Source organism: Lynx canadensis, chromosome B2, assembly GCF_007474595.2.
Source record: "Lynx canadensis isolate LIC74 chromosome B2, mLynCan4.pri.v2, whole genome shotgun sequence".
NCBI classification, from domain to species: Eukaryota; Metazoa; Chordata; class Mammalia; order Carnivora; family Felidae; genus Lynx; species Lynx canadensis.
In genome coordinates, this window is record NC_044307.1 from 137,765,166 (window position 1) to 137,790,643 (window position 25,478).

General features: G+C 40.9%; 1 protein-coding gene across 1 annotated transcript in view; it reads right to left on the reverse strand.

The window, feature by feature from the left end:
- The window catches only part of SYNE1 (spectrin repeat containing nuclear envelope protein 1), a 480,852-nt gene that overhangs the window by 145,728 nt on the left and 309,646 nt on the right, over positions 1 to 25,478 (reverse strand). Inside the window, 6 exon segments of the mRNA XM_030316617.2 lie at positions 1,492 to 1,686; positions 10,216 to 10,377; positions 10,601 to 10,768; positions 18,299 to 18,439; positions 19,564 to 19,758; positions 24,889 to 25,032. Coding sequence (XP_030172477.1) covers positions 1,492 to 1,686; positions 10,216 to 10,377; positions 10,601 to 10,768; positions 18,299 to 18,439; positions 19,564 to 19,758; positions 24,889 to 25,032 — 1,005 coding nt within the window.

The window sequence follows — 25,478 nt, forward strand, 5'->3', positions numbered from 1 at the left end:
GCAAGGAGTGGTGGGGACAGTGGCAAGCATGGTCAGGGCACCAGCACACAGCTTAAAGCAAGTCACCCCCTACAGAAAGGTGGGGGGGGGGTTTCCAGGGGACAAGTTTCTTGAGTGAAGACAGAAATTCAAATTTTTTGGTTACATCTCTGGGTTTTCTCACTGATGGCAAATAATTCTTATTTAAGAAAAAAAAATCCAAGCCAATCACTTCATTTTAAAACTCCACACAGATTTCCTAGAGTGATGACGGAGAATATTAATGAGTTAAAAAAGGAATTATTAAGGTAAATACTCTAAACACCTTATTTTAAAAATTAGTTCCTTAATGACTTACTACTGTTGTTATTTTTTTTTATAAGAGTTTTTGGTCTGTTCCACATTTTTTTTTAACATTTATTTATTTTTGAGAGACACAGAGAGACAGAGCATGAGCAGGGGAGGGGCAGAGAGAGAGGGAGACACAGAATCTGGAACCATGCTCCAGGCTCCGAGCTGTCAGCACTGAGCCCGACGTGGGGCTCGAACTCACAAATCGCGAGATCATGACCTGAGTCAAAGTCGAATGCTTAACCGACCAAGCCACCCAGGCGCCCCCTGTTGTTATTTTTTAAATTAAAATTTTTATTGAATAGTTGAAAACGGAGATTAAATAAAGCTGACACATTGATTTTAAATGTCTCCCAAACAAAAAATATACAAATATATGATTTGATAAATCTTATAATAGGTAAAACTGGAAAGAGCCTATACACTCCAACAACAGGTCTGTGTTCTACTGAATTACGGCATAACCAGCAGATAAAAAACATAATGTTAAGTCCATTTAACAAGAAATGTATTGAGAACTGATTATGTGCCAGAGAAGCTATTTGACCCTGAAGATACAAGGAGAGAGACACTCTAAATGTCCTTAAAGAGATCTCTTGTCTAATTTATAGGAGCCACAACATGAACATCATGTATGTTTAGGACCAGGAATTACAAGGGAACAAAGAAAAAGCAAAATAACTTATTTTTTAACCCATGTTATTGTTACCAAAATTTATCTATTAAATAATGTTGAAGTAACACGAGAACCAGAATTGCAAGACTATTTTCATGAACTAACACGCTCGAATTGGCTAAGAATGACTAAGGATTTATTCTTCAGCGTATTAGTAATACTACTCATAAAATGCTTTTTATTCAAACATAGTAAACCCTTATGCAAACCTTTTACAATTATTCTTCACAAGGCTCATGTCTACCAAGTTTTCCTTTACGCATTCTCAATTTTTCATGCTGAAATGAGTCAGAAAGTGGTGAAAAGACACATTCATGGCTGTCCACTCAGTGCTCTATTCATGAGACCCTCCTTGAGACACACACAATACCAGCTTCTTCTGAGTGGGAAACTATAAAAATGTAGATCACGTAAAAAACCCGCATGCTTGGCAACACAACTTGAAGAGTTAATTTGGACGCGAGCGGCACCTTCAGGGTTGTTACCTCCAAAAGCTGTCGCTTCCCTGACGCCATCATCTTGATGGTGGACATCCGCTCGGCTAAGACGGTGAGTGTGGACTGCAAGGCCAGCTGTTCCGCGGGGTCGGACTCGGGAGACTGGGACACCAGCTCCTCCGCCAGAGACGACTGGAGCTCACTGATCTCCTCTTGAAGCATGAGAATCTCATCCATCAGTGCCTGTGGAGAAGACTGTGGAATCACACTCCTGTATGTACTTTTTTGGACTGAGGCATCGTGTCATTAGCTGAGTCTCACGTCGGTTGAGATTAATGAAGATAATTCACATGGAAGTCCTTTAACCAGCAAACAGGTTCCGAAATGAAAGGACTGGAATGAATGCCAGGCAGCTTCCGGTTTCAAAACCATTGTGTCACTAACGTAAATGAATTTGAACAAGTTCGTCAATCCTTCTGGCTTTCACTGGGCTCATCTGCAGTCCGGGAGGGGAGCTTGCTCAGTGTGAGTCTGAGTCTATGACTCTATATTGAAAGCAGAATTCATTACTTTCTTCCTCAACACGATTTTTCCCACTCCAAATTTCCCCCAAGTCTGAGCAACAACACTGCGCTTTAACCCAAAGCTCACGTTACACAAGACCAGGGTGATCGGTCACCTGTTTCTGTGTTCTCACCCTCTCCTCACTTTCGCCTGCTCTTCCCAGCTCTAAAACCTGAAGTTTCTCAGCTAACTTCCAGGTCCCTCTTTTCTCTCCTCACAGTCTCTCCCGGGGCTGGGGGGGGGTGGGGGGGTGTCCATTCCTGAGGCTCCAAATGTTTTCTAACCCTGAAGGCTCCCAGGGTCATGTTCCTAACCCAAATATCTGTCCTAAATTTTAGGGATTATATGCAACACACACATTTCACGGGTATCTCCAGCATATTATGTGTAAAGCCTGCTTCCTCCTCTGTCTTCCTCACCTCACTGAAAGCTAACACCCTCTCACTGTTCAAGTTCAAGACCTAGGAGTCATGCCTCACACCTCCTCTCCTTCCCTCACCATATCCAATCCCACACCAAGTCCTGCACTATGGATCCGATGTGTCTCCTCTGCCCCAGCCCAAGTCAGAGCCAACTCTCTTACCTGAATGGCTCTAATGGTCTCCTGATTGGCCTGCCTGCTTACAGGCTTACCTGGTCTCTCCAGTCCACTCTGCACAAAGCAACTGGGGTGAGCTTTTAAAAAGCTCTCACTTTCCTGCTTTTAAATACTTAGTGGCTTATTGCCCGTAAGATAAGGGCCAAACTCCTTATCTTACCTGTATGTCTCACCACTTTTTGCCATTGTACTACACCCCCTTCTCCCTCGTGACATTCCTGCCTTTTGCCCTCAGTCCAGGACCTCCAGCTCTTTCTGGCAAATACCACGCTAATTTCTTTATTCATATCCATCACAATTATATACATGGTTTTTATTTCTCATTTTTTTGGTACGTTATGATTCGTTCTTTAACTGGAATCTTGACAGGAGAAATTCTTATGTAGGATTTGAATGGCATGTTAAAAAAAACAGGTCCTACCACAGGAGGGCACCGAGATGTCAAGTAAAGGAACACAGGCTTATATTTACCAATATTTCATAGTTTCCGATGTACCTGCACTTACATAGTTCACAGCTCTGCCACAGGACCGTAGGCTTCAGTGCAAGCCCGGTGCCTCCTGACCGTGGGTTCTCAATAAATATTTTAAAACGAAATAACAAAAACCCCTTCTCTTCTCCTAATATTAAGTGTCATCATATACAGTTGATTTTTTTTTAATAAATAACTATATTGAAGTCATTCTATATATCTAGAAAAGTGCACAGACCCTAAGTGTAGAGCTCTATAAATTTTCACAAACTGCACATACCCACTCCTGCCACTAAGATCGAGAAACAGAACATTCCCAGGACTCTACAATCTCTTCTGATCTCCTCCCTGTTACTACCTCCCTCCTTGCCAAAGATCACCACAGTGTTACCTGTAAACATCACAGGTTACTTTGGCCTCTTTTTGAGCTCTATAAAAATGGAATCATACCTGAAGTACTTTCCTGTCTGGCTTCTTTCCCTCCCTGTCATGGTTGTGAAAGGTACGCATGTTGATGATGATCATTTTCATCATTGCGTATCACTCCACTGTCACCTGGTTTTGGATCCTTTCCGGTGAAGCCTTTCTAGTGGGTTCACGGTAGTACCTCACTGTAATTTTAATTTGCATTTCCCTGATGAGTAATGAGATTGAGCACTTTTTTTAAATGTTTTTTTAATGTGTATTTATTTTTGAGAGAGAGACAGAGCATGAGCAGGGTAGGGGGTCGAGACAGAGGGAGACACAGAATCTGAAGCAGGCTCCAGGCTCTGGGCTGTCAGCACAGAGCCTAACATGGGGCTCGAACTCTTGAGTGCGAGATCATGACCTGAGCTGAAGTCAAATGGCCAAACAACTGAGCCACCCAGGTGCCCCGAGATTCAGCACTTTTCCTATGCTTTTTAGCCATTTGGCTATCCTCTTTTGTGATTGCCTGCTAAAAATCTTTTGCCCACTGGAGTCTTTCCTTTTCTTACTGATGTGTAAAGTTGTTTATATATTTTGGATAGGAGTGCCTGCGTTCCTTTTGGTTCTGTGTATTGCAAATATCTGCTCCCACTCTGTGACATGGCTGTCCCTTAATGGGAATGACTTCCTTACTGGTGCCTTTTGATAAAATGAAATTCTTAAATTTATTACAGTCTAATAATATCAGTATTTTCCTTCACTGGAAAACTCAGGGTTAGGTTTTGGTGTCCGATTTAAGAGATCTTTGCCTATCCCAGAGTCATGAATATATTTTCCCAAGTTACCTTCTAGAAAAATGGTATTCAAGGTGTGGCCTATAAAATAGTATCAGTCTATGCAAAATGTTTACCGATTCATGACAAGATAGAGATATTGTAGGTGTCAAGAAACTTGTAAAGCAACTGGACATTGACATGTCCTAGCAGCATTTTATTTTCTAAAATATTGGTCTGTGATGGGTCAGAAATTTTAAAAATTAAATAAGGTTTTTTTAGTACAGATAGTTTGAGAAACCTTGTTGCAAAACTCTTTTTTTTTTAACCTTCACATTTAGAACTACAATACCTTTAAACTTAATTTTTGTGTTCAGCCATAGATAGGGGTCAAAATTCTTTTTTTTCTTATTAATATCAATTGATTCTGCCTAATTTACTGAAAATAATATTTTTAATTTATTAATTTAATAATATTTTAAAATATTAATAATTTTAATAATTAATTAAATTAATTAATTTAATAAAATTTTAATTTTGCAGTATAATATTGGACATGAACCAAGCGTCTGTATGTGTCTGTGTGCCTACGACTTCTAATTCTGTTCCACTGACCCAGCTGGCTGTCTGTGGCAACACCACACTATCATAATTACTACCGCTCCATAAGTCTCACTCTCTGGGAGGATACATTCTTCAACCTTACTCATTTTCCTCAAGACTGTCTTGGCTATTTTTGACTCTTATACATTTGTAATATATTTTAGAATTAGCTTATCAATCTCCACCAAAGACCTTACTGGAATATTTTAATGAGATTGTAATGAATTTAAAGACTGACTTTGTTATATATTCAAAACACTTTTTCTCCAGCCAATTACTTTCCACTACTTCATAATCATATTTTGATTACTGACAAATACACAAAATTCGTATTATTTGGTCTCTCTTTTTTTTTAAGTTTATTTATTTTGAGAGAGACAGAGACGAGTGGGGAAGGAGCAGAGAGAGAGGATAAACAGAGAATCCCAAGCAGTCTCCATATTGCCAGTGCAGACCCTGACGTGGGGCTCGAACCCACAAACCTGTGAGATCATGACCTGAGCTGAAACCAACAGTCAGGTGCTTAACTGACTGAGCCATCCAGGTGCCCCTTATATGGCCTCTTTTAAAGGCTTGTCCATAACTAGACTGACCCCATCATGTCTTTTTTTGCACTGATCCTCTGTGCAAGGAAGGAGAGCCCCTCATTATCTTAAACCATGTTCATTCTCATTGTCTCCTCTGCACCTTTCTCCACATGTGTTTATATTTATAGCGCCTTCCACCCACTCCTGTTGTCAGTCTGAACTTTTAAAATCTGTGCTTCCCGAAAGACCCCATAGAATTTCCTTTTGTCTCCATCTGTAGATAAAAGGAAATTTTACCTTTATCTATAACCCACAATCCCATTGTGTTTTTCTACAACGTGTTGGTAATTCCCTTCACCCCTAAAGCACACTTTTCAATCATATATTAATGAGAAAGTCTGTCCTTTTTAGCTGCATGCATACTAGGTGCTCAGCACATCTAGTTGACTTAATTCTAATTCATGATCGATAAAACAGGTATCTCAATCACGAAGCAACCAGGAAGAAAAAAGCCATCTCATTTACTCTCAGTGGATTTGACCAATCCAGTATACAGGGAAGTCACTAGCTTCTTTTTCAGGCTCACAATGGTCTGCAACAGCCCTTTGAATGTTCTGCAGTAAGGAATAAAGGAATTAAGAATTCTAAAACTGTGGGTTTTCATCCTCTTAGAGTCAAGACTCTCTATTCATGCTTCAGTTTACTCTCAAGGGAGAGATTTTTGCTCTCAAGGATGGTTTTGGAAGGTAACTATAGTTTTAAACTTCAAGATCCAGCAGCCAAGCATACTGGGGGCGGGACTTTTTTCTGATGTAAAATGTTTTGAAACCAGATAGAGGGGGTAGTTGTATAAGATAGTGAAATTATTAAATGCCACTGAGGGGTGCCAGCAGTGGGCGGGGGGGTGGTGCTCAGATAGTTAAGGGTCAGACTTCATTTCAGGTAATGGTCTCATGGTACAGGTTTGAGCCCTGAGTCAGGTTCCATGCTGACAGCTTAAGAGCCTGGAGACTGCTTCACATTTTGTGTCTCCCTCTCTCTCTCTCTGCACCCCCCCCCATACTCGCTCAAGCTCTCTCTCTGTCTCTTTCTCAAAAATAAACATTAAAAAAATAAAAAATAAATACAATTTAAAAAATTAAAAAAAACAAATGCCACTGACTGTACAGTTTAAAGTGGTTAATTTTATGTGAGTGGAGTATCATGTCAATTTAAACAAAAAGATCCAACAATCAAATATGTCTTCACCCCTATAACTGTCTCAGCTGGTGGCCAGCTGTCTCCTTACAACATCTGACTCAAAACTAAGGAGGAGAAGAAACACACATCTTTGAGTTTCTGACTTGTGTTTACAAAGAGGGTATATGCACCACACTTCTGTGGTTTACAAAAGTACCTTAGGCTTCTCTAAAATGACTCACTCTGGGGACAACATGGAGTTCATGTTTGGCTTAACACCAAAGGTAAATGTGAATTTCATTGTGACTTTCAGAACTATTAACATCAGCACAGCTGGTTTCAAACTTTGAGTTGTCATATATAATGAAAAAGCAAAAATAGAAACAAATTTACCTCAGAGCTCTGCCTACTATCCATCACTGAGCTTAATGTGGCAGAGACAACACAGGCCCACAAAGCATTAGCTGCCCATGACCATGAAGGTCCCTATCACAGAGGGCTTATCACTTAGAACAGCCACAAGTCAGCTTATGAACTGCATTACTGTCTTAAAAAAATTTTTTTAATGTTTATTTTTGAGAGAGAGGGAGAGCCTGGGAGAAAGAGAGCGAGAGTGAGCAGGGGAGGGGCAGAGAGAGACAGAAGAGAGAATCTGAAGCTGGCTCCAGGCTGTGAGCTGTCAGCACAGAGCCCGACTCAGGGCTCAAACTCACAAACGGTGAGATCATGACCTGAGCCAAAGGGGAACGCTCATCCAACTGAGCCACCCAGGTTCCCCTGCATTAATGTGTTAAAATTAGATCCCCCATACAATTTAGAGAAGATAACAGGAAAGGCCCAGCACTCTACCCAAATTCAGTAGATTTAGACAAGTAAGTAGAGGAAAAATGTAGGTATTAGGTCAGCTCCTTAAAGAAACATTAATACTTTCAAGAGAATGTTGGGAAAGAAATAACAACTGAAGGGTTTCTATTAATTTTTAGAAAATATAAAAAGTATACTGGACTGCCTCACCCACATTCAGTGGAACTTAGAAATAGTAATTCTACAACACTTCTTGGAATTTTTAAAATACCATTCCAGAAGCAAAGAGCCAATTTAGACTTTGAGATACTGTTAGCTTTTCACGTGGGCAGCTCTGTCCCAGAATTTGTAGAACTGAGGTACAGATGGCAAAAGTAGGTCAGATGGAAAATTTTAGATTTGGGGTGATATGAAAAGCAATACACAATTCACACTTTCTTTGCCTCTCAGCAGAGCATTAATATGTTAAGTTCCCATGATGGGTAATAATCATGAAATGAGCTACATCTCCTCGCTGCTAGAATTGTTCACATGACCACTCCCAGCTTAGAAAGAGACAGAAATTCATGCGGCTGGCCTTAATTACAAGAAAAGTCCCACATTCATTCTAACAGTTAATACTTACTTAGCATTAATGTGCAATTTTGTGTTTTCTCCATTAAATCCCTTGAAAATACTAATTTTGCTCTACATTCAGTTTATGCACGTTTTCATCCCAACGCCCGAGAGGCAGGGTGGTGGTTGGGAGCTAATTTCTGTTTTCAATTAGGAACCCTGGAATTAGGTCAGGACAGACCACCACGATCCTGTTTTCAGGCAGTTCCTAAATCCTGGGGGACCCAGTGAAAGGTCTTGGGGGCTGCGGTCAGTCACCTGGGACACTAGAAGCATGCACCCTGAACAAAGGCCGAGATAACCCAAAAGTAGAGAGAATTAAACTATGTAAACCCTCTCCTGGAACACCTGCTCGTTCGTGATGGCCTGACAGTGTGATACTGAAATTCACACTACAGTAGCCTTTGGGTAATTTATGCTCAATTCCTTTTGAAGTTTTAGAGGAAACTATAATCAAACGGAGGTCACTTGTCCTGCCCCTCCAGGCATAGTGAAGCATGGGGCTGGGGCGGAGGGGCAGCTGAGCAGACAGAACCCCAGGGGGCACACTGGTTCTACACAGGCAACTTTTTCAGCTGACAGTAAGGTGGCAGCAGTTGACAAGTCGATAACTGGAGTATCAGTTAAAGAGGACCATGGTGCTTGAAAGAAAATTACATTGTAATAGTCACCTAAGTCCCTGGACTGTCCTCATGATTGGTTTAGTCCAGGTAAACAAAGACTGACCCTAACTCTATATTTGTACAGCACCTTCCCCAAACCAGACTGACTATGGATGACTTTGGGAGAGCAGAAAGCCCCACAGAAGGTAGTTTTACAAAAATAAGGCCTAAAGACGGGTGCTACACGCTTTGATCTCTATCTTAAGAAGTTACAGAAGTGTCAAAAACCTGAAGCCACTATTTCTCAATACACTGTCTCCAGATAAAATATGCTCATTTTGGGGTTATATTGCAAGAACACCACATATATTCTTAATATATGTAAAAGAATGCAATTTTATCTTCACTACATATATGAGCAACCAATATATTCCAAGGTTTTCCTGGATTCAAAGAAAAAAAAAAGTGCAGAGTTTCATGCCTAAAGCTAATAAATTTCCCAAATCCTTGACAGATACACATATCACATCATGTTTTACAGCACTTAATTTACATCTAAAAATACCTTTGTTTTCCTCTGCCTTTTTAGAGGGTTAGTACATGCTCCTCCATTCTGGCAGGGGGGCGAGGGGGAGGGCAGGTAGTATTTCCCCATATCATGGTGACTGAATATTTCAGTGAACACCTCAGTACCCCTGGCTCTCAGTTATACCCGATTGTGCATTAACAGTACACTTGATCATACTGCTAAAGAATTAACTGGATTTTAATATACGCATTTTCTTAGCATAGATTTAAAAAAATTTTTAATGTTTATTTATTTTTGAGAGAGAGAGACAGCACGAGGTGGGGAGGGGCAGAGAGAGAGGGAGACACAGAATCTGAAGCAGGCTCCAGGCTCTGAGCTCTCAGCACAGAGCCCAATGCGGGGCTCGAACTCATGAACTATGAGATCACGACCTGAGCCAAAGTCGGAGGCTTAACGAACTGAGCCATGCAGGTGCCCCTAGCATGCATTTTAAATTGATGTATTTTTAACATCTTTCTGAATTAGGTTAGTGGAATCATCTCTGTTTCTCACGTCAAGCCAAAGATTTGCCTGTTTGCGTAACATTTTAAAAAACGATTCAAGTCAGGTACAACCATAAGATTATGACTCTGAAGTCCTGTTCTTCAACTGCTTCTTTGCCCACTTAAGTCTGAGAGCTATTCTCTGAAGTGATCAGGGAAAGGTGCTAGGCCCATACTGGCTAAGTTTCTTAAGACAACAGTAACCGGAGGAGGTAGATGAAAGTACATTTTATCCCCACAACAGTTCACGACAGCAACAACACAACGTGGCAACTATTAGGAAAGGCACTTTGTGTGATAACAGTGAAGAAGCCCCGTCGGGCATGTGGCTTTCTTTGCTTCAATTCAAGGTCTGCATTTCCGTCTTTCCTTCCTGGATCCCTCCTTGAAGAAGTGGTGGAAACAACCACCATGTGGAATCTTGTTTACTCTGTAAGCACTGATCTAATGCAACACAAAAAAGTCAGTCTCCTCTCCCAAACACATGCTGAGCCAACCAGTCACCAGAGTGGCACTACCTAATCATGCGGGAAACCGAAGTCACCGCTACTTGTACCTGATGCTCCGCCATCTGGCTCTCTGGACCCCTGCCGTGCTCCAGACTCTCACTGAGTTTCATCTCGATGGCCTCCATTTTTGTGGAGATGGACTGGAGGGAGTCCTGGTACTTCTGCTGCCTTTCCAAAGCTTCATAGAGAGTGCGCTGCTTTTCACTGATCTAAAGAAGAAAAGGATATTACCAAATGTCTCCTAGCCTCTTATCTTCTAGGTTACTACACTTCTTTCCTCATGCGACATCCTGACGTCTGTGGCCCAACAGACGGTATCCGACTCTGTGCACGGAGTGTGTTAACTCCGGGCGTGGGTTTCGTAAGACAGTCGCTCAGGTAATCCCGTGTGCGGTGGACGGAGTTAAACACTTCCACGTTTCGGAGACTTACCACATTCTTTAGGGTTTCCCAAGAACGCTGCAAATCATCCAGCTTAGCGGTAGCAGATGGCTCCAGTCCTAGTTCATAGAACTCCGGCGATGGCAACGTGCTGGGGTGGATCCTGGCAGCATCTGTCTGCAACCTCTCAGCAGATAAGGCTTGGTAATAAGCAATGTCCTGCGGGTGCAAAGCCCGGTGTTGGGTTCAAGAAGAAGACAAATTTAGGTTAACGTGTGCTGTATTGTTTGCCTTGTGGAGGAAGGGTTTGGGATTCACCTAAACTATAAACTATTATAGGGGCGATAACAGGGGCTATAAACTATCGAGGTTTGTGTAATTCTTGTGACGAGAAGACAAAGATTGTGTCAAAGCACACTACAGTTGCTTCTGAATTTTGGCTTCTATAAAAAAAAAAGAACAAATATTTCAAGTTGCCAAACTCATTTTTGGTTTATATTTGGTAAAACAGAAATACAAAAGATTAGAGTGGTGCACATATTGAAAAGACGAACTAATAAGGCGAAAAAAGAGAATCTAAATTATCTCCTAAACTGTTGTTTTTTAATGTATTGATTAAAGTGCTGCATGCTTTTAAAAAGTACTTGATTTAAATAATATTAAGTCATTTTTGAGGCACAGCCAGATCTTCCGTATCTCTGAGTTCATCACTCACAGGAATTAACTTCTTTTAATATTAAATAAAGGAAAATGTAATCGGGAAGTTAAAACTACTCTAAGAAAGAAATAATAAAAACGATTCCTTCTCATCACTTCCTGGAAGTACACTGGAAATAATCAAAGTGAATGATGAAAAACAAACCTTTTGAATTTTTTATTATTTCTTGGGTTATAAGTAACATTACATATTTTATAGTATTAATAACGGACTCTCCTACATCAAGACATATAATCATGTGTTTTCAATTGTTTCTATGCATATTTATGTGTATTAATAGAAATTGAATTGGGGAGTAATGTTTATATTCTGGGAATTTCTATTACAAAGTTCACTACTTTTGGGGCACCTGGGTGGCTCAGTTGGTTAAACCTCCGACTCTTGATTTCAGCTCAGGTCCTGATCTCACTGTTTGTGAGACTGAGCCCCGCACTGGGCTCTGCACTGGGAGTGTGGAGTCTGCTTGGGATTCTCTCTCCCTCGCTCTCTGCCCCTCCCCCATTTGTGTGTACGTGTGTGCATATGCCCATGCTCACTCGCTCTCTCTCTCTCTCTCTCTCTCTGTCTCTGTCACTTGTTGGGATGAGCACTGGGTGTTACATGTAAGTGATGAATCACTAAATTCTGCTCCTGAAATCACTATTATACTCTATGTTAACTAACTTGGGTTTAAATAAAATTTTAAAAATAAAAAATTAAATAAATAAACAAACATTAAAAAAAGTTGACTACTTTTGCAGTTGTACTGTTGGAGATAATAATGTATCTGAATGGAAAATACCTGAGCCTTATCGATAAGGTAAGGTCTTATGGATAAGGTCTTGGTAAAAAGTCTTCAAGAAGGACCCAGACACTGGAGAAACCAAAATAAGAACAGGAAAGGGCTGGTGTTTGGGGGTGTGTATGAGGACAGAAGCAGGATTGTGGGGTAAAAGGGGTTCAGACAGGAGTCTGACACCGGAGGAGTCAGAGCTGAGATTCCAGTTGAAATTCTCCTAAGTAGCTGTATAACGAGAAAGTCACTCACATCTCATGCATCCGTTCCCTCATGTGTGTAACACTGGGGAGTTCTGAGGATTAAATGAAGTCATATTTGAGTGGCCATGAGACCTGGTACTTATTTTGTTGTTGACACTTCTAGGTAAGCCCCCAACCTTTACTGAAGACACTGGAACATGGAAACTGGTTCCTCCTCGTTCCTGATCCTGTCACCATCCTGGGTAGATTACTTTGCTCTTCTCAAGTCTTTGCTAAGCTCTATCCATTCACCCTCACCTACTTTCACCCCGCTTCAGTCCTCCGCACCCTTGAACATGATAGCCTGTCATCACTGAATAGGCTCACCCCATGTGCACTTCCAGCTATGTCTAAAGTTACTTAAACTCTCCTCTTGCCAACACCGCTGCCTTCTTTGCCCCTTTAAACTCTGCGTTACTCACCTGGAAAATCCCAGGCAGGACTCAATCCAACTTTACTTTCCAGGGCGCATGGGTGTACATGCTCATGAACATATACACACCCCCCCACACACACACACAAACACACAGCTGAAGTCATCGAGGAGATACCCCTGAAACTCCTCAAATTTCCAAAAATCTGTCTATGCTCAGACTCCCCTTTATCTTATACTTGCCAGTTTCCCGGCTGGACGATAACCCTCCCACCTACTCCCAGAATCCCATCCACTTTCACTCTTTCAAGGACCTTGGTGCATTACTATCCTCTCCATCTCTACTGACTTTCTCCTCAGCATATAAATAGAGGCAAATCTTTTCAGTCTAAAAACACATACTCTTTTTCGGCATTTTTCTTACAGGGTGTCACGTGTTAGAAAAGTCCACAAATCACAAAGCGATGGGTCATCACACACAAACACATAGTTGTGATTGCCGTTTCTTCCTTTTCTCCTGTTCACATGATAATCCAGCTTCTGAAAATGGTAGTTTACATTTGATAATGTTCACTTTCTCACCCCCCAATCCACTTCTAAATACCCAGCTGTGCTTTGACCCTAATGATTCTTTTCTGTAAAATAAAATGATTATTTTCAGCCCTTCTTCTGCCTGACCTCTCGATAGCATTCCACACCTCTGACTGTCCCCTTTTGGAAACACTGTCCCTGTAATCTGTTCTCCTCCAAGCTCCAGTCATTCAAGCTTTCACTTGTGTATTTCCCTCAGTTATTTATAAGCTCTGCACTCACATCTTCATTTTTACATTTCAAACTCAACATTTCCAAAAACAAAAACAGACAAATAAAACAAAACAAAACAAAAACATCCAGGATGAGAAATAACAAATTTACAAAAAAAAAAAAATCATGTTCTATCCATCTTTCAACAAATGGAACTTCTATGCAGAAGCTCTGATCGTGGGATTTATTCTCTATCTCTTCTCTCCCTTCCCATCCACAGGTTATTTAGGATGAATTCTATTGACACATACCCTTGCCCCAGCACTGCTTCAAGTTCTCATTAGAACAACAACTGCCCAATTCTCAGGTTGCAAACTCGTAGCCTGCAGGCTGCCTCCGGCTTGCACACATTTAGTTCGGTTTATGCAGTGTATGATACTGTTGAAAATGTCATCGAAGTAGAGAGGTTTAATAAGAATCCAGATTCATAGCTCCTTTTGCAAACCAGAAGGTACATAAGACTGGACTCTGTGTCCACAGGACTATGGTAGTTCTAACAGGGGACAGGCTGCCTGGTTTATGAACAGAGGTGCTGTTTGGGTCCTTTTCATTCCCTGGCCGTTGACATCACAGCCCTGGCCAGGCATCAGAATGTGCAACTTCTGTCTCTCACTAGCTTCTCTGGGTCTGAATCTGTCCATCTCTATTCTACTGTCCACACTGACCCAGGATGATCTGTTCTCAGACTTACTTCTGTACATAGCTTCTAGTTAAATTCCCTCTGTGGTTAACTATTAGCTTCTGGATAAAGTCCAATGTGTGTGTGTGTGTGTGTGTGTGTGTGTGGTCCTTCATGATGTGTTTCCTTCAGCCCTCTCAGTTTCTTTTCTCCCCTTCTCCCTCCTCCTCCGAAACTGGTTCTCTAATTATACTGACCCTATTTGCAGTTGTCTTGATGGGCCATCCTCCTTCCTGCCACCACACCTTTCCATATGTCTTTCCTTCTTGCCTGAAAAACGTCACCTCACTCTAGTGCACACCAACTGCTTAACTTGCACTCCTTTCCTAAAGCTACAGGGTGCCCCCTCTGACCCATCCTGAACTCCAGGTTCAGGGGCGCACTCCAAATCTGCCCTCACCATGCAGTGTTTCTCCCCATCCTGGCCATTGTCCCATTCTATTGTGATTACTCACTCCAACTGTGAGCTCAGTTAAGACCGGAGAAGTGCCTTTTGTCTCTGACTCTGAGCAGGTCTTAGGATGTTTGGCAAATAACAGGCAGGCATATATATCTATAATGCATCATACATATAAAAGCACTTTTGTAAACTTTATATACACAGAAGGTACTTTTTTTTTTTTTTGAGTGGGCAGGGGCAGAGGGAGAGAGAGGCAAGGGGCAGAAAGGAAGAGAGAGGAGGGAGAGTGAGAGAGAATCATAAGCAGACTTCGCACCCAGCAAGGAGCCCAGGAGCCCAACATGGGCCCTGATGCCGGACTGGATCTCATGACCATGAGATCATGACCTGAGCCAAAATCAGGAGTCAGATATTCAAATGACTGAGCCACTCAAGCACCTCAAGAAAGGTAATAGTATTACTGGGTCCACAAGGAAAAGCAAAAAGTTGTTTTAAATGTACAATTTTTAAATTAAATACTCTTTTATAAATAAGGAAGCCCCCCAAAAGAGCCAGAATAAAATACATTTGTTACAAAAAAATATTTTTTTCTGGTTCTTTTGTAGGTGAGAGAGAGAGAGGGAGAGAGAGAGAGAGAGAGAGAGAGAGAGAGAGAGAGAGAGACTGTGTGTGTGTGTGTGTGTGTGTGTGTGTGTGTGTGTGTGCGCGAGTGTGGTATGTATGTGTATTGCTCAGGCCTATTACACAGGAATGAGAATTCCTGGTTTCTTAAAAGCACCTGAAAAAGTATCGCCTTTTGTAGATGAATAGTTTGAGGACTACATATATTCAAATATTGAATTGAATATTTGAGGGCCACATATATTCAATAAAATCAAACAATCCTCTAATTACAAAATGGAGGCCTTAACTGGCATAGCAAAGAATCATCCTCAGAAAGACGTTTCTTATTGCTTTGTACTTAAGATATGAGAGTTATTATCCAGTGGATTCCAAACAAAATGAATTTGGAAAGCTACAGTTACTATTTCATTTACATTGTCCAGGTTAAACAGTATTTTCAAGCTTCACATCACATTTAATTTTTAAAAGTTTGTGAATTAAGTAGCATTGCTCGCCGTTACAAATGAGGCCGCTAAAGGACGTTGCAGGTACAGTCAGCTTACAGGCAGAAGAGACGGGACTCATGCTGAGCTTCTAACCTGGAGCCTGGCGCTCTACCAGGTACAAACCTTGGCTTCTGTCAACTCTGCCAAGGAGCTCGCCTCTTGCTTTGCTTCTAATAGCATCAAGAAGCCTGCAGCAAATCCTGGGGTTGCCTGGTTATTTCCACTCTCCAGTAAGCTACACTGTTACCACATTGAGCTAATAGCTACTGTCAGAGAGACAGAACCCACTGACTGCAGAGGGGTGGGGGGGTGGACGGGGTTGGGGGGAATCGCTCCGTTATATAATGGAGATCTACTTACAGAAGCAGCGAGCACAAAACCTTCCTTTAACAGTTGCAATTTTATACAGCAGTTATATTTGGCTGCCCCCTATAACAGCTGCACACATTCTATACAGTATGTTGAGTCTGAAAAGTGCAATTTATGAGGATTCTAAACGTCCTCCTCAACTACAAGAGAAAATTTTGCAAATCCAGCACATCCCCGGCCAGGTTGTAGTGTTTGTTCATTTTCCTCTGACTTATATTATTGTACAAGAATAACACGTGGCCTTAATGAAGGGGTTGATCTGCTTGAACACCAAGCATAGCACATTTGCTTTTTAAGGGCCTCCTCTGAGTAAGGGCATTTTTTTTTTTTTTTGCTAATCTTCAGTATCACGTATAAGTACGTTCACAATGTGATTTAATTGATGCTTTCCCTTGATGGCAGAGGGGTGTCAAAATCTATTTAAAACAAAGAAAGATCTCACTCATAATTTTAGGATTTGACTGGGTTTGACAGCTGAAGTAACCATAATATGAAAACATTTGTGTATTTTATCATTCACGAGGCATTTTTATATGTACATTGAGAGACACTTTACAAGAAGTATCATGGAGGCTTACCATCTTAGACCAGGGATATTCTCCCCACAGTGTTAATCTTAAGGCCTCGGTTTATTGTTCCATTTGAAAAATTTAAGAACATTAAGTTTATTATATAGGATAGTTTTTTCCTATACAATAGCTGACTATAGCCAAGTTTCTCTGATTCTAATAACATCTGTGACCACAGGGAAGAACACAGCATCAAAGAATGAGTAATACATATTTTAAACTCAGAATCTGAATAAAAGTTTCCCCCAGGGTACACTGAACTTCTCTTTTTTTTTGTTTTGTTTTGTTTTGTTTTTAGTCTCTTCTCATCTCTTTTGTTATTAGTCATCCCACATCCACCTTTCTAAATTATGAGGTCCTTGATGGCAGGGGCCACTGTTGTCTTCTCCTTTATTACCTGTCTGGAACCCAGAAAACATTTCATGCCAGGCAGGTACTCAAAATGTGTCTGATGAATGAATAAATTCATAACTTCCTAGAGCTACATACAGTTTGCCAAGAGAATTGTTTTACCTAAAACATTCATCAATTTTATATTCCTGTTTTAGGGAAAGAAGGTTTTTTGCGTTTTTTTTTTAATCACAGAAATACTATTTTGAATGCTCTGTTTTAAAATAAAAATAATTGTAACTGATTTGTAAGATAGCTTATAGAACATTTGTTCTGTTTAACGTTTCTTCCTTAATAATAAATTTCCACTTCTTTGAACACTTACATAATTTCACAGTAATATCATTAAACTTTTTTAAAGACCGTTTTGGCTAGGGGCGCCTGGGTGGCTCAGCAGGTTAAAGGTCAGACTTCGGCTCAGGTCACGATCACACGGCTTGTGGTTCGAGCCCCACACCAAGCTGCTGCTGCCGCCAGCACAGAGCCCACTTCAGAGCCTCTGTTTCCCCCCCCCCGCCCCCACCCCTCCACTGCTTGTGCTCTCTCTCTCTCTCAAAAATAACAAATAAAAAAAAAAAAACTAAACTATTTTGGTTAAAGGAAAAAAAAAAGAAACTAGTACTTAACATGCATTAAAAATCTTTGGCTATTGTAAAAGCATATTTTTTATTTCTATATAATATTTTTGATGAAAACTCTTTAACATATTTAACTTAGCACAATCTGAATCTAACATAATGTATGCTAAAAAAGCACCACATAACAAGGTATCATCTCCACTTTATAGGAAACAAAATTTAACGTTATTGAAAAATAGATAAAAAAACACAAGTCTACTTAGACATTCCAATATATACACCGGGCCATCCCCCTTAAATTGGTTGACAGTAAATAAAGAAAGAGTATAAGGTTTTCATCTTTAAAATCTGAGCTTATCAGTGTCAAAACCACGTTCGATGAATGTTACAATACAAAGAGATCATGCTATTTTACAATGACATAAACATTTCTTTCTCTGTTCGGATGCAGTACTCCTATTAGATAGCTGTTAGAACTCAAGCCATAATGCCTTATAACATGGTCTTCTCCAGCTATAATTTCTGTGACCTAATTTTTGCTCATGTCACTGCTGGAAGCCCAGAAGAGGAGCCGGTGTGCTGAGCCCGTAGTGGTTATCACATGACAATCACAGTTTGTGCAATTTCACACCTAATGGTGTGTCCCTCAAGTCTAAGATTCATACCCACAGTCTATTAAGGACAGGAATGGAGTCCTGCATCCATCCAGAGATCCTAGCTAGAGGAATGCCAAATCGTGGTACCTGGTTAACAGAAGCATCTGTATTAGCCACAGGTGAAGGGGAGCGACAGGCAGGTGGAGAGGAAATTTCACTGTTGGTTCCCTCCTCCCCAGACTCCTCTGTGACAGGTGACAGCAAAGTGTGACAGCGACCCGCAGTCATCTATCACGTAAAACGTAGCCCAAAGGACACGAACAGAACATCAGTTAGCTATGTTAACAAAAGACCTAGTCAGGCACAGGTCAAAACAAAGGTAAGGATATACCAAGAGTTAGAAATACTGAGACCCGAATCTACATACGAATTCTGCGTTAGTACTTAAAAGTTTTGTCTTCAAGTTAGTAAGACTTTAGGGACCATTTGTAAAACAAACAGGGAAAGAGGGTGCCTATCACATTAAAGACTTTTGTTGTTGATTCAGTGTTTTCCTTTCCTTGATGTTTGTTTGTGTCTTTATAAATAAGTAGTAGAATCGTGGATCATACAAGGGACAGAAGGGTCTACAAAATAAAGCTTGAGTCTTTTGTGGACATCTCGGATTCCAAATGTCCTAGGGACGTAACTGTACCCAAAGTAATATTTTGCCAAAAGAGTCCAGGTACATACACTATCTGAGGCATAGCACATATGTGTGGAAAATATGCAGCACTGGAAAACACTGTCATTCCCAAAACAACTAATGCATTTTTAGATACAAAGTGATAAGGAAATAATGCTGCAGAACAGCAATTAATGGAACCTACTTATTTTAATCCAAAGCTACACTTTGGATTTTCTATTTTCTTATTTTTCTAATAACAGCTTTTCTTCTATATTTTATTAAACATTTGTATAACAGAATACACAAACATATCTAGCTGGCCAGTGTTTTAGCTTGGAAAACATACACAAAAAATTTGTGTAGCGTGATTCTCCTATCTCCCAGAAATCTACAAAACTGTGCAAAGGAATTTTTTTTTTTTTGGAAGCTCAGAGCCTTTCAGTGTGATTGCTGAATTATAAACAAATGCAGGGCCAACCTTAGGCATATTAAATAATTCAGCCGCCTCAAGCCAACAGCTTCATTTTAACTGTCACTGTTTAGGGTATAGGCATCAAAAACTGGCCTTGGCCCAAATGTAGTCAGAGAGTTGAGACTGTTCCTCATTCTGATCTGCAAGACCTAGCACCGATCCCTAAGTTAAGCCACGGAGAGGGAACCTAGAACCGCTAGCCAGGGGGGGGGACAGTCAGAAGGGAGCGCAGCGCGCCGGCTCCCATCAAACCCGGCCTTGACCCTTACTTACCATGACCACAGAGGGGTGGGCCGAGGTCGCGGGGAGGAGCTCCCGGTCCAGGTCCTCCGTCCCCTCCGCCAGCCCCTCCACCTCCGTCACCGTCAGCAGCATGGTGGCATGCCTGGCTTTCATCGTCAGCATCTTGCACTTGGAGTTCAAAGAGGCGATCTGCTCCTGGTAGCCCTTGATTTTCTGAGCCAGCTCCTGGGGAAACATTCCCCCCCCCCCCCACCGTGTGTCAGAGCAGCATCAAAAGGAAACAGAACTAGTGGCGTTCATCTTCCTCCAGCGCTGGCCAATGAAATCACAGAGCTGCGGCAGCCGGCGGCAGGGCCTCGGCGGAGAGGCAGGATGTGGACGTGCGAGTGCAGGGGGCTGCCGGCAGCGCACCCGCAGCCCGACCGACCGCGGCGCGGCGGGGCCGGAAGAGCGGCTGCGCGCGGGCCGGGAAGGAGTGCCCCGCGGCCCGGCTCCTAAGCCCGGGAGAGGCTGCGGGTGCAAGCCGGAACTTATGTAACCTTAAGAACTGGCAACTTTCTTTAAAATGCCTAAACAATCTGAAACTGCCAGATGGTTCATGCCACGGAAATTAGGTCATGTGATGACTAAAACTACAAAAAATGCAATGCTCAGCTCTGACCATACTGTGTATCAGATAGAGCAGTCATCTGTTACAGATGGTGTCACAAAAGTAAACTGCATGTCAATTCCTGTGGCCCATGGAGTCTTTTTTTGTAGAGCAGCTAAATAGCGCACAGGAGACCCTAATTATTTATGCAGATTATTCCCCAAATAAAGTTTTGTACACTCATCACATTTTCCCCTCGTGCCTTGCGTGTTTCTAATGTTTCAAATTAGAGCTTTGAACTTGAAGCTCAGTTCAAATTTAAGTTCATTTGTGGTTGAAAAAATTGTAAAAATGTTTAATTTTAAAAATTAAAAATCGTCTTAAAGATCTAAAATACTAAATAAAGAATAATAATCTAAAATGGTGATTCTAAAATGTTAAGTTTATACTTTCTTATTTAAAGGAGGCATATGTGTTCATCAAAAATAAAGATGTATATTCCAAAACCTTAATCCTAAAGTACCAAACTATTCCATTTTTTCTATTCCTTTTATTTGGCTCCTTTGCCTGAAAAGCTGTCATTGAGTGTTTGTACATAACGCATTTTGCAACAAAAACATTAAATGTCAATTTCTTTGAAACAAGAGTGTGTATATACCTATATACATACATGCACATATACATACTATCCATGTATATGTATGTATACAAATACTATCATCTTAAACACATTGACATTCAAACTAGAGCTTTGAACTTGGAAGTTCAGAAACAAAATGACAACAGGGGCACCTGGGTGGCTCAGTTGGTTAAGGGTCCAACTCTTGGTCTTGGCTCTGGTCATGATGTCATGGTGGGGGGATTGAGCCCTGTGTAGGACTCCACACTGTGCAGACACACATATATATCATTTTGTTACTGTCATTTTGTTTCTCCCGTCCCAGCCAAAACTGAGTAAGTGGAAGGGAAAATGATCCAGCAGAACTCAGCCAGTAGCCCGTCTTCTTGACTTCTACTACAGCACAAGAATATTTAAAGGAAGGACTTTTATTTATTTCTTAAGTTTATTTAGAGAGAGAGGGAGGAGGGGAAAAGAGAGAGGGAGAGAGAGAATCCCAAGCAGCCTCCATGCTTTCAGCTCAGAGCCCTACATGGGGCTCGATCCCCATGAACCATGAGATCTTGACCTGAGCCAAAATCAAGACTCGGACCCTTAACCAACTGAGCCACCCAGATGCCCTTAAAGCAAGAATTTAGAAAGTAGAAATGATCACTTTTTACCTTTTAGAGTTGCAGGTACTTAATTAAACCTAAGAGGGCTTTTTTAAAATAGTGATTAAACAGCTATTTACTACATCTGGCCTAGTGCCTAATTTGTGGTTACTCTATTATAATTAGTTAACATGCACATATAGAAGGCATCTACCAGCTTAATGGACTCCTTGAACTCCATGTTTTCATAGGAAAAATCACTAAACCTTCTTATGATGGCTTGCCCCACTGGGGTAGATTTGAAGAATCTTTGCGAAGTAGAGTTAGTTTCAGTCCTTCACCTTTTCTGCCTACATGGAAGGTCGTGGCCCCCTACTGCTCTACCCTGCAGAGGCGTGCCCATGCTGGCAGCAAACATCCATCTCCTAAACTGCAGTTGTAACTTTCTTGTGTATAAAACTTAATTGGGTTGTTTGTTAACCATCCAATTCTGGTCTTCACTTCAAAAGATTTTGATTAGGAGGCATTTTGTAGTCATCTCGTATGACCCCCTTGGAGAAATAGCTCTTTAGACTTTCTTCTGTAATAATAAAACCTGTCTAAATCATAACAACTAGTGGGTGGTTAAATCTACTAAATTAAAATGGAGCCCTAATGGGTTCATGTGTTCACTATTCTCAGGAGGCATATGTATTTTTAACTTTTACTGGATATTTCTGAAAATGATTACCAAGGATGAACATAAATAGATGGGAAAGTCAGGTAAAGTGGCTGTTCTGAGGAAAGCTGCCTTCTGTGACCAGTGTCCCGCCCTCAGGAGAAGGCCTTGTATATAAGGTAAAAAAAAGAGGCCTGAGTATTCTCTCCTATGATTTAAAAGTGGCAGGATAATTTTCTCAAATCAAATGCAGCATTTAAAAAATTACAGAAAAAGGGTGTCTGGGTGGCTCAGTTGGTTAAGCATCCAACTTAGCGCAGGTCACGATCTCACAGCTCATGAGTTCAAGCCCCACATTGGGCTCTGTGCTGACAGCTCAGAGCCTGGAGCCTGCTTCCGGTTCTGTGTCTCCCTCTCTCTCTACTCCTCCCCAGCTCATGCATTCTCCCTCTCTCTCTCTCTCTCTCTCTCAAAAATAAATAAACATTAAAAAATTTTTAATGTGAATTCTTTAGAAGTGAATATATTATCAAGTAATTTTATGAATTACAGCTAGTCTTCTAGATACTAGATTCACCTCAAAATTGAAATTCCATTAAAAGGAGATTGAAAAAAAAGGAAAAAGCTGGGGCGCCTGGGCAGTTCAGTCAGTTAAGCATCTGACTTCGGCTCGTCACGATCTTTCAGTCTGTGAGTTCGAGCCCCACATCGGGCTCTGTGCTGACAGCTCAGAGCCTGGAGCCTGCTTTGGATTCTGTGTCTTCCTCTCTCTCTCTCTGCCCCTCCCTGCTCGTGCTCTGTCTCTCTTACTCTCAAAAATAAATAAAACATAAAAAAAAAAGAAAATACAGGAAAAAGCAGGCTTCCAAATTTTTACGTTATCATAAATCAGGCTTTCTCCACTCAGCACTTTCCTTCCTGTGTTTGTTTTATACATACAATGAGACTCTCACATGACTATGCCATTATTATGATAATGTATTCTAAGTCACATGACAAAACTTGCAAATGTATACACTCATGTTTAGAACTGGAAAGAGAAAATGTGACAAAATGAACAGATCACTGAACAGGAGCCTGGAGGATGGTCTTCAGCTGAATGTACTGAGAGCCAAATATGTGACCTTGGACAAGTCATGTATCTTCCTGGACCATTATTCTTCTCTTCTGTGCAATAACATAGTCCAAATAGTTTCTGCTGCACTGGAAAAACTATGGAATTTGGAGGCACAGATTTGGGAGCCTTGGAAGTTACTTAAAAATATCAGTTTTGGGGCACCTGAGTGGCTCAGCCAGTTAAGCGTCTGACTTCCACTCAGGTCATGATCTCGCAGCCTGTGAGTTCGAGCCCCGCATCGGGTTCTCTGCTGACAGCTCAGAGTCGAGCCTGCTTCGGATTCTGTGTCTCCCTGTCTCTCTGCCCCTCTCCCCACGCTCACTCTGTCTCTCTCTCTCAAAAATAAATAAACATTAAAAAAATTTTTTAATAAAACAGTTTCTGTTTTCTTATCAGTAAAATGGAGATGATTAAAAAAAAAATCCTTACCTCACAGAGTTGTTATAAAAGATAATGTAACAACTTTGTAAATTGTTTTTTAAAAAGCCCTCCCCCAAAAAACACTATAGTAATGATAATAATGTTCTTTCAGATAAGATTTTAAAAATATATACTTTCTGTACTATGATAGAAAAGCTGTTACAAAAAAATTCTGGATCGTATAAAATGAGATTAAAAATAGTATCAAAATTAATTTATAATATATAGTCTAATGTATGAATTGTATAAACAGTGGTCTCAAATATTTGGGTAACATATTTCATGTAACCAACGGCATAAGAAATCAATAGTTAATGTAGATGTTATCTATAGTATAGAAGTAAATGTAGGTGTGATATTTATTTACATTATTTTGTAAATCACATATAAGTGTAAGTTACTGATGCACTTGACATGTCAAAAAATTAAAGAACTGCATTTGGAGACTGGTATATTTTATTCTTCAAAGGCAACAATTGAATCTTCTGAGAAACTCACTATGATACTTAGTTTGGAAAAAAATAGTTTGTTGCTCTTATGACAACAAAGTTAAAATAGAGCCGATTAAAGAATAAACTAAATATCTACCCTTGGCACAGAGAAATTAAGATACTCTCATCCCATTGCTTCCCCCGATTCATGATGCTATGAGCCAGTCCCCAAGGGAAAGAGGAAATAACTCATATAGGAATTGACAGGTCAGAGAAGGACATTCACTGCTAAGAATCAACGGGCCCAAACAGTCAAGGTCTCTGATCTCTGAGACCAAGTCTGTACAAGGGGTGTCCAAGTCCTCAGGTCATAATGAAGTCATAAATACAAGAAAGAAGGCTTTTTTGAAAATGGGGAAGATGCTAACAGTCACAATCTGGGAATCAGCAAAAAAAAAAAAAAAAAAAAAAAAAGACTACACTCTGATTTTGGTGGTAGGAACTGAAATAACCTACATTTGAAAGTGCAAATGATTTTGATTTTAATATGAAATACCTCTTCTGTTTAAAGAGGGTGATCAAAGCAGCAAAGTCTTAGGAACTACTGTTTCTAACAGGTTTTATAAGACAGAGTGGACTGTGTTTGGTGTATTAACCGTGAGAATTTTGGGTGCAGGAGACGGTGGATCCCAGGTGAGATATGTCATCAGTAACACGTAAAGAGTTTTGGCATCAAGGGGCAGACTCATGCTCCTGGGTCTTGGAAACGATCCACAAAAACAGCCCTCAAGATGCAAAGACCGTCAAAGGGGCTACCTGAGAACGAAGCACACTGTGTGCGGGCCAGGGAAAACTTTTCTCTCTGATTCAGTAGAAACCAATCACATTTTCTCACCAAGCCAGTGTCTTGCCTGCCTTCCTGTCTCACCTCATGCCGAGAAATCTGGGCTTGCAGCTCCTGGATGTTGCTGGTGGCCGCGGGTGTGTCCTCAATCTCTCTGTGAGCTCCTTCTATAAGCTCCTGGAGGTGCTGCATTTCTTGCTCATATTGTTCATATTGCACCACGGCCTCCTTTGAAAGAAAAAAAGACGCACGGTTATCTTTCTAGATCAATCACTGTGGGCCATTCTGTACTGCTGTCTATGGCGTTAGGTGGTATTTACCTGGGCATCTAGGGAATAAAGAAAGGATGGGTCAAGTCCCTGGATGATGAGAGTCCTCAACTTTATGCAGATCTTTCAAAGCCTTGTCTCTAAAATAGTTCGCCAGGATTATGGATGGACTCAAAGCAGCTAAGTGGCTAGATCCTCTCTCTTTTCCCTATTCAAATTATGCTGAAAATGGCAATGTCATAGAACAACGTCAGGGTGGGAAGCGGTATGAAAAACGTGATTACTTCATTTTTCCACCTAAGAAATACTAAATCTATATGTGAGGCACTTGACTAAATGCTGGGGTGGGAGATCAAAAAATGAAGGAAGCATGACTTCTAGCCTCAGGAATTTACTATGTAACAA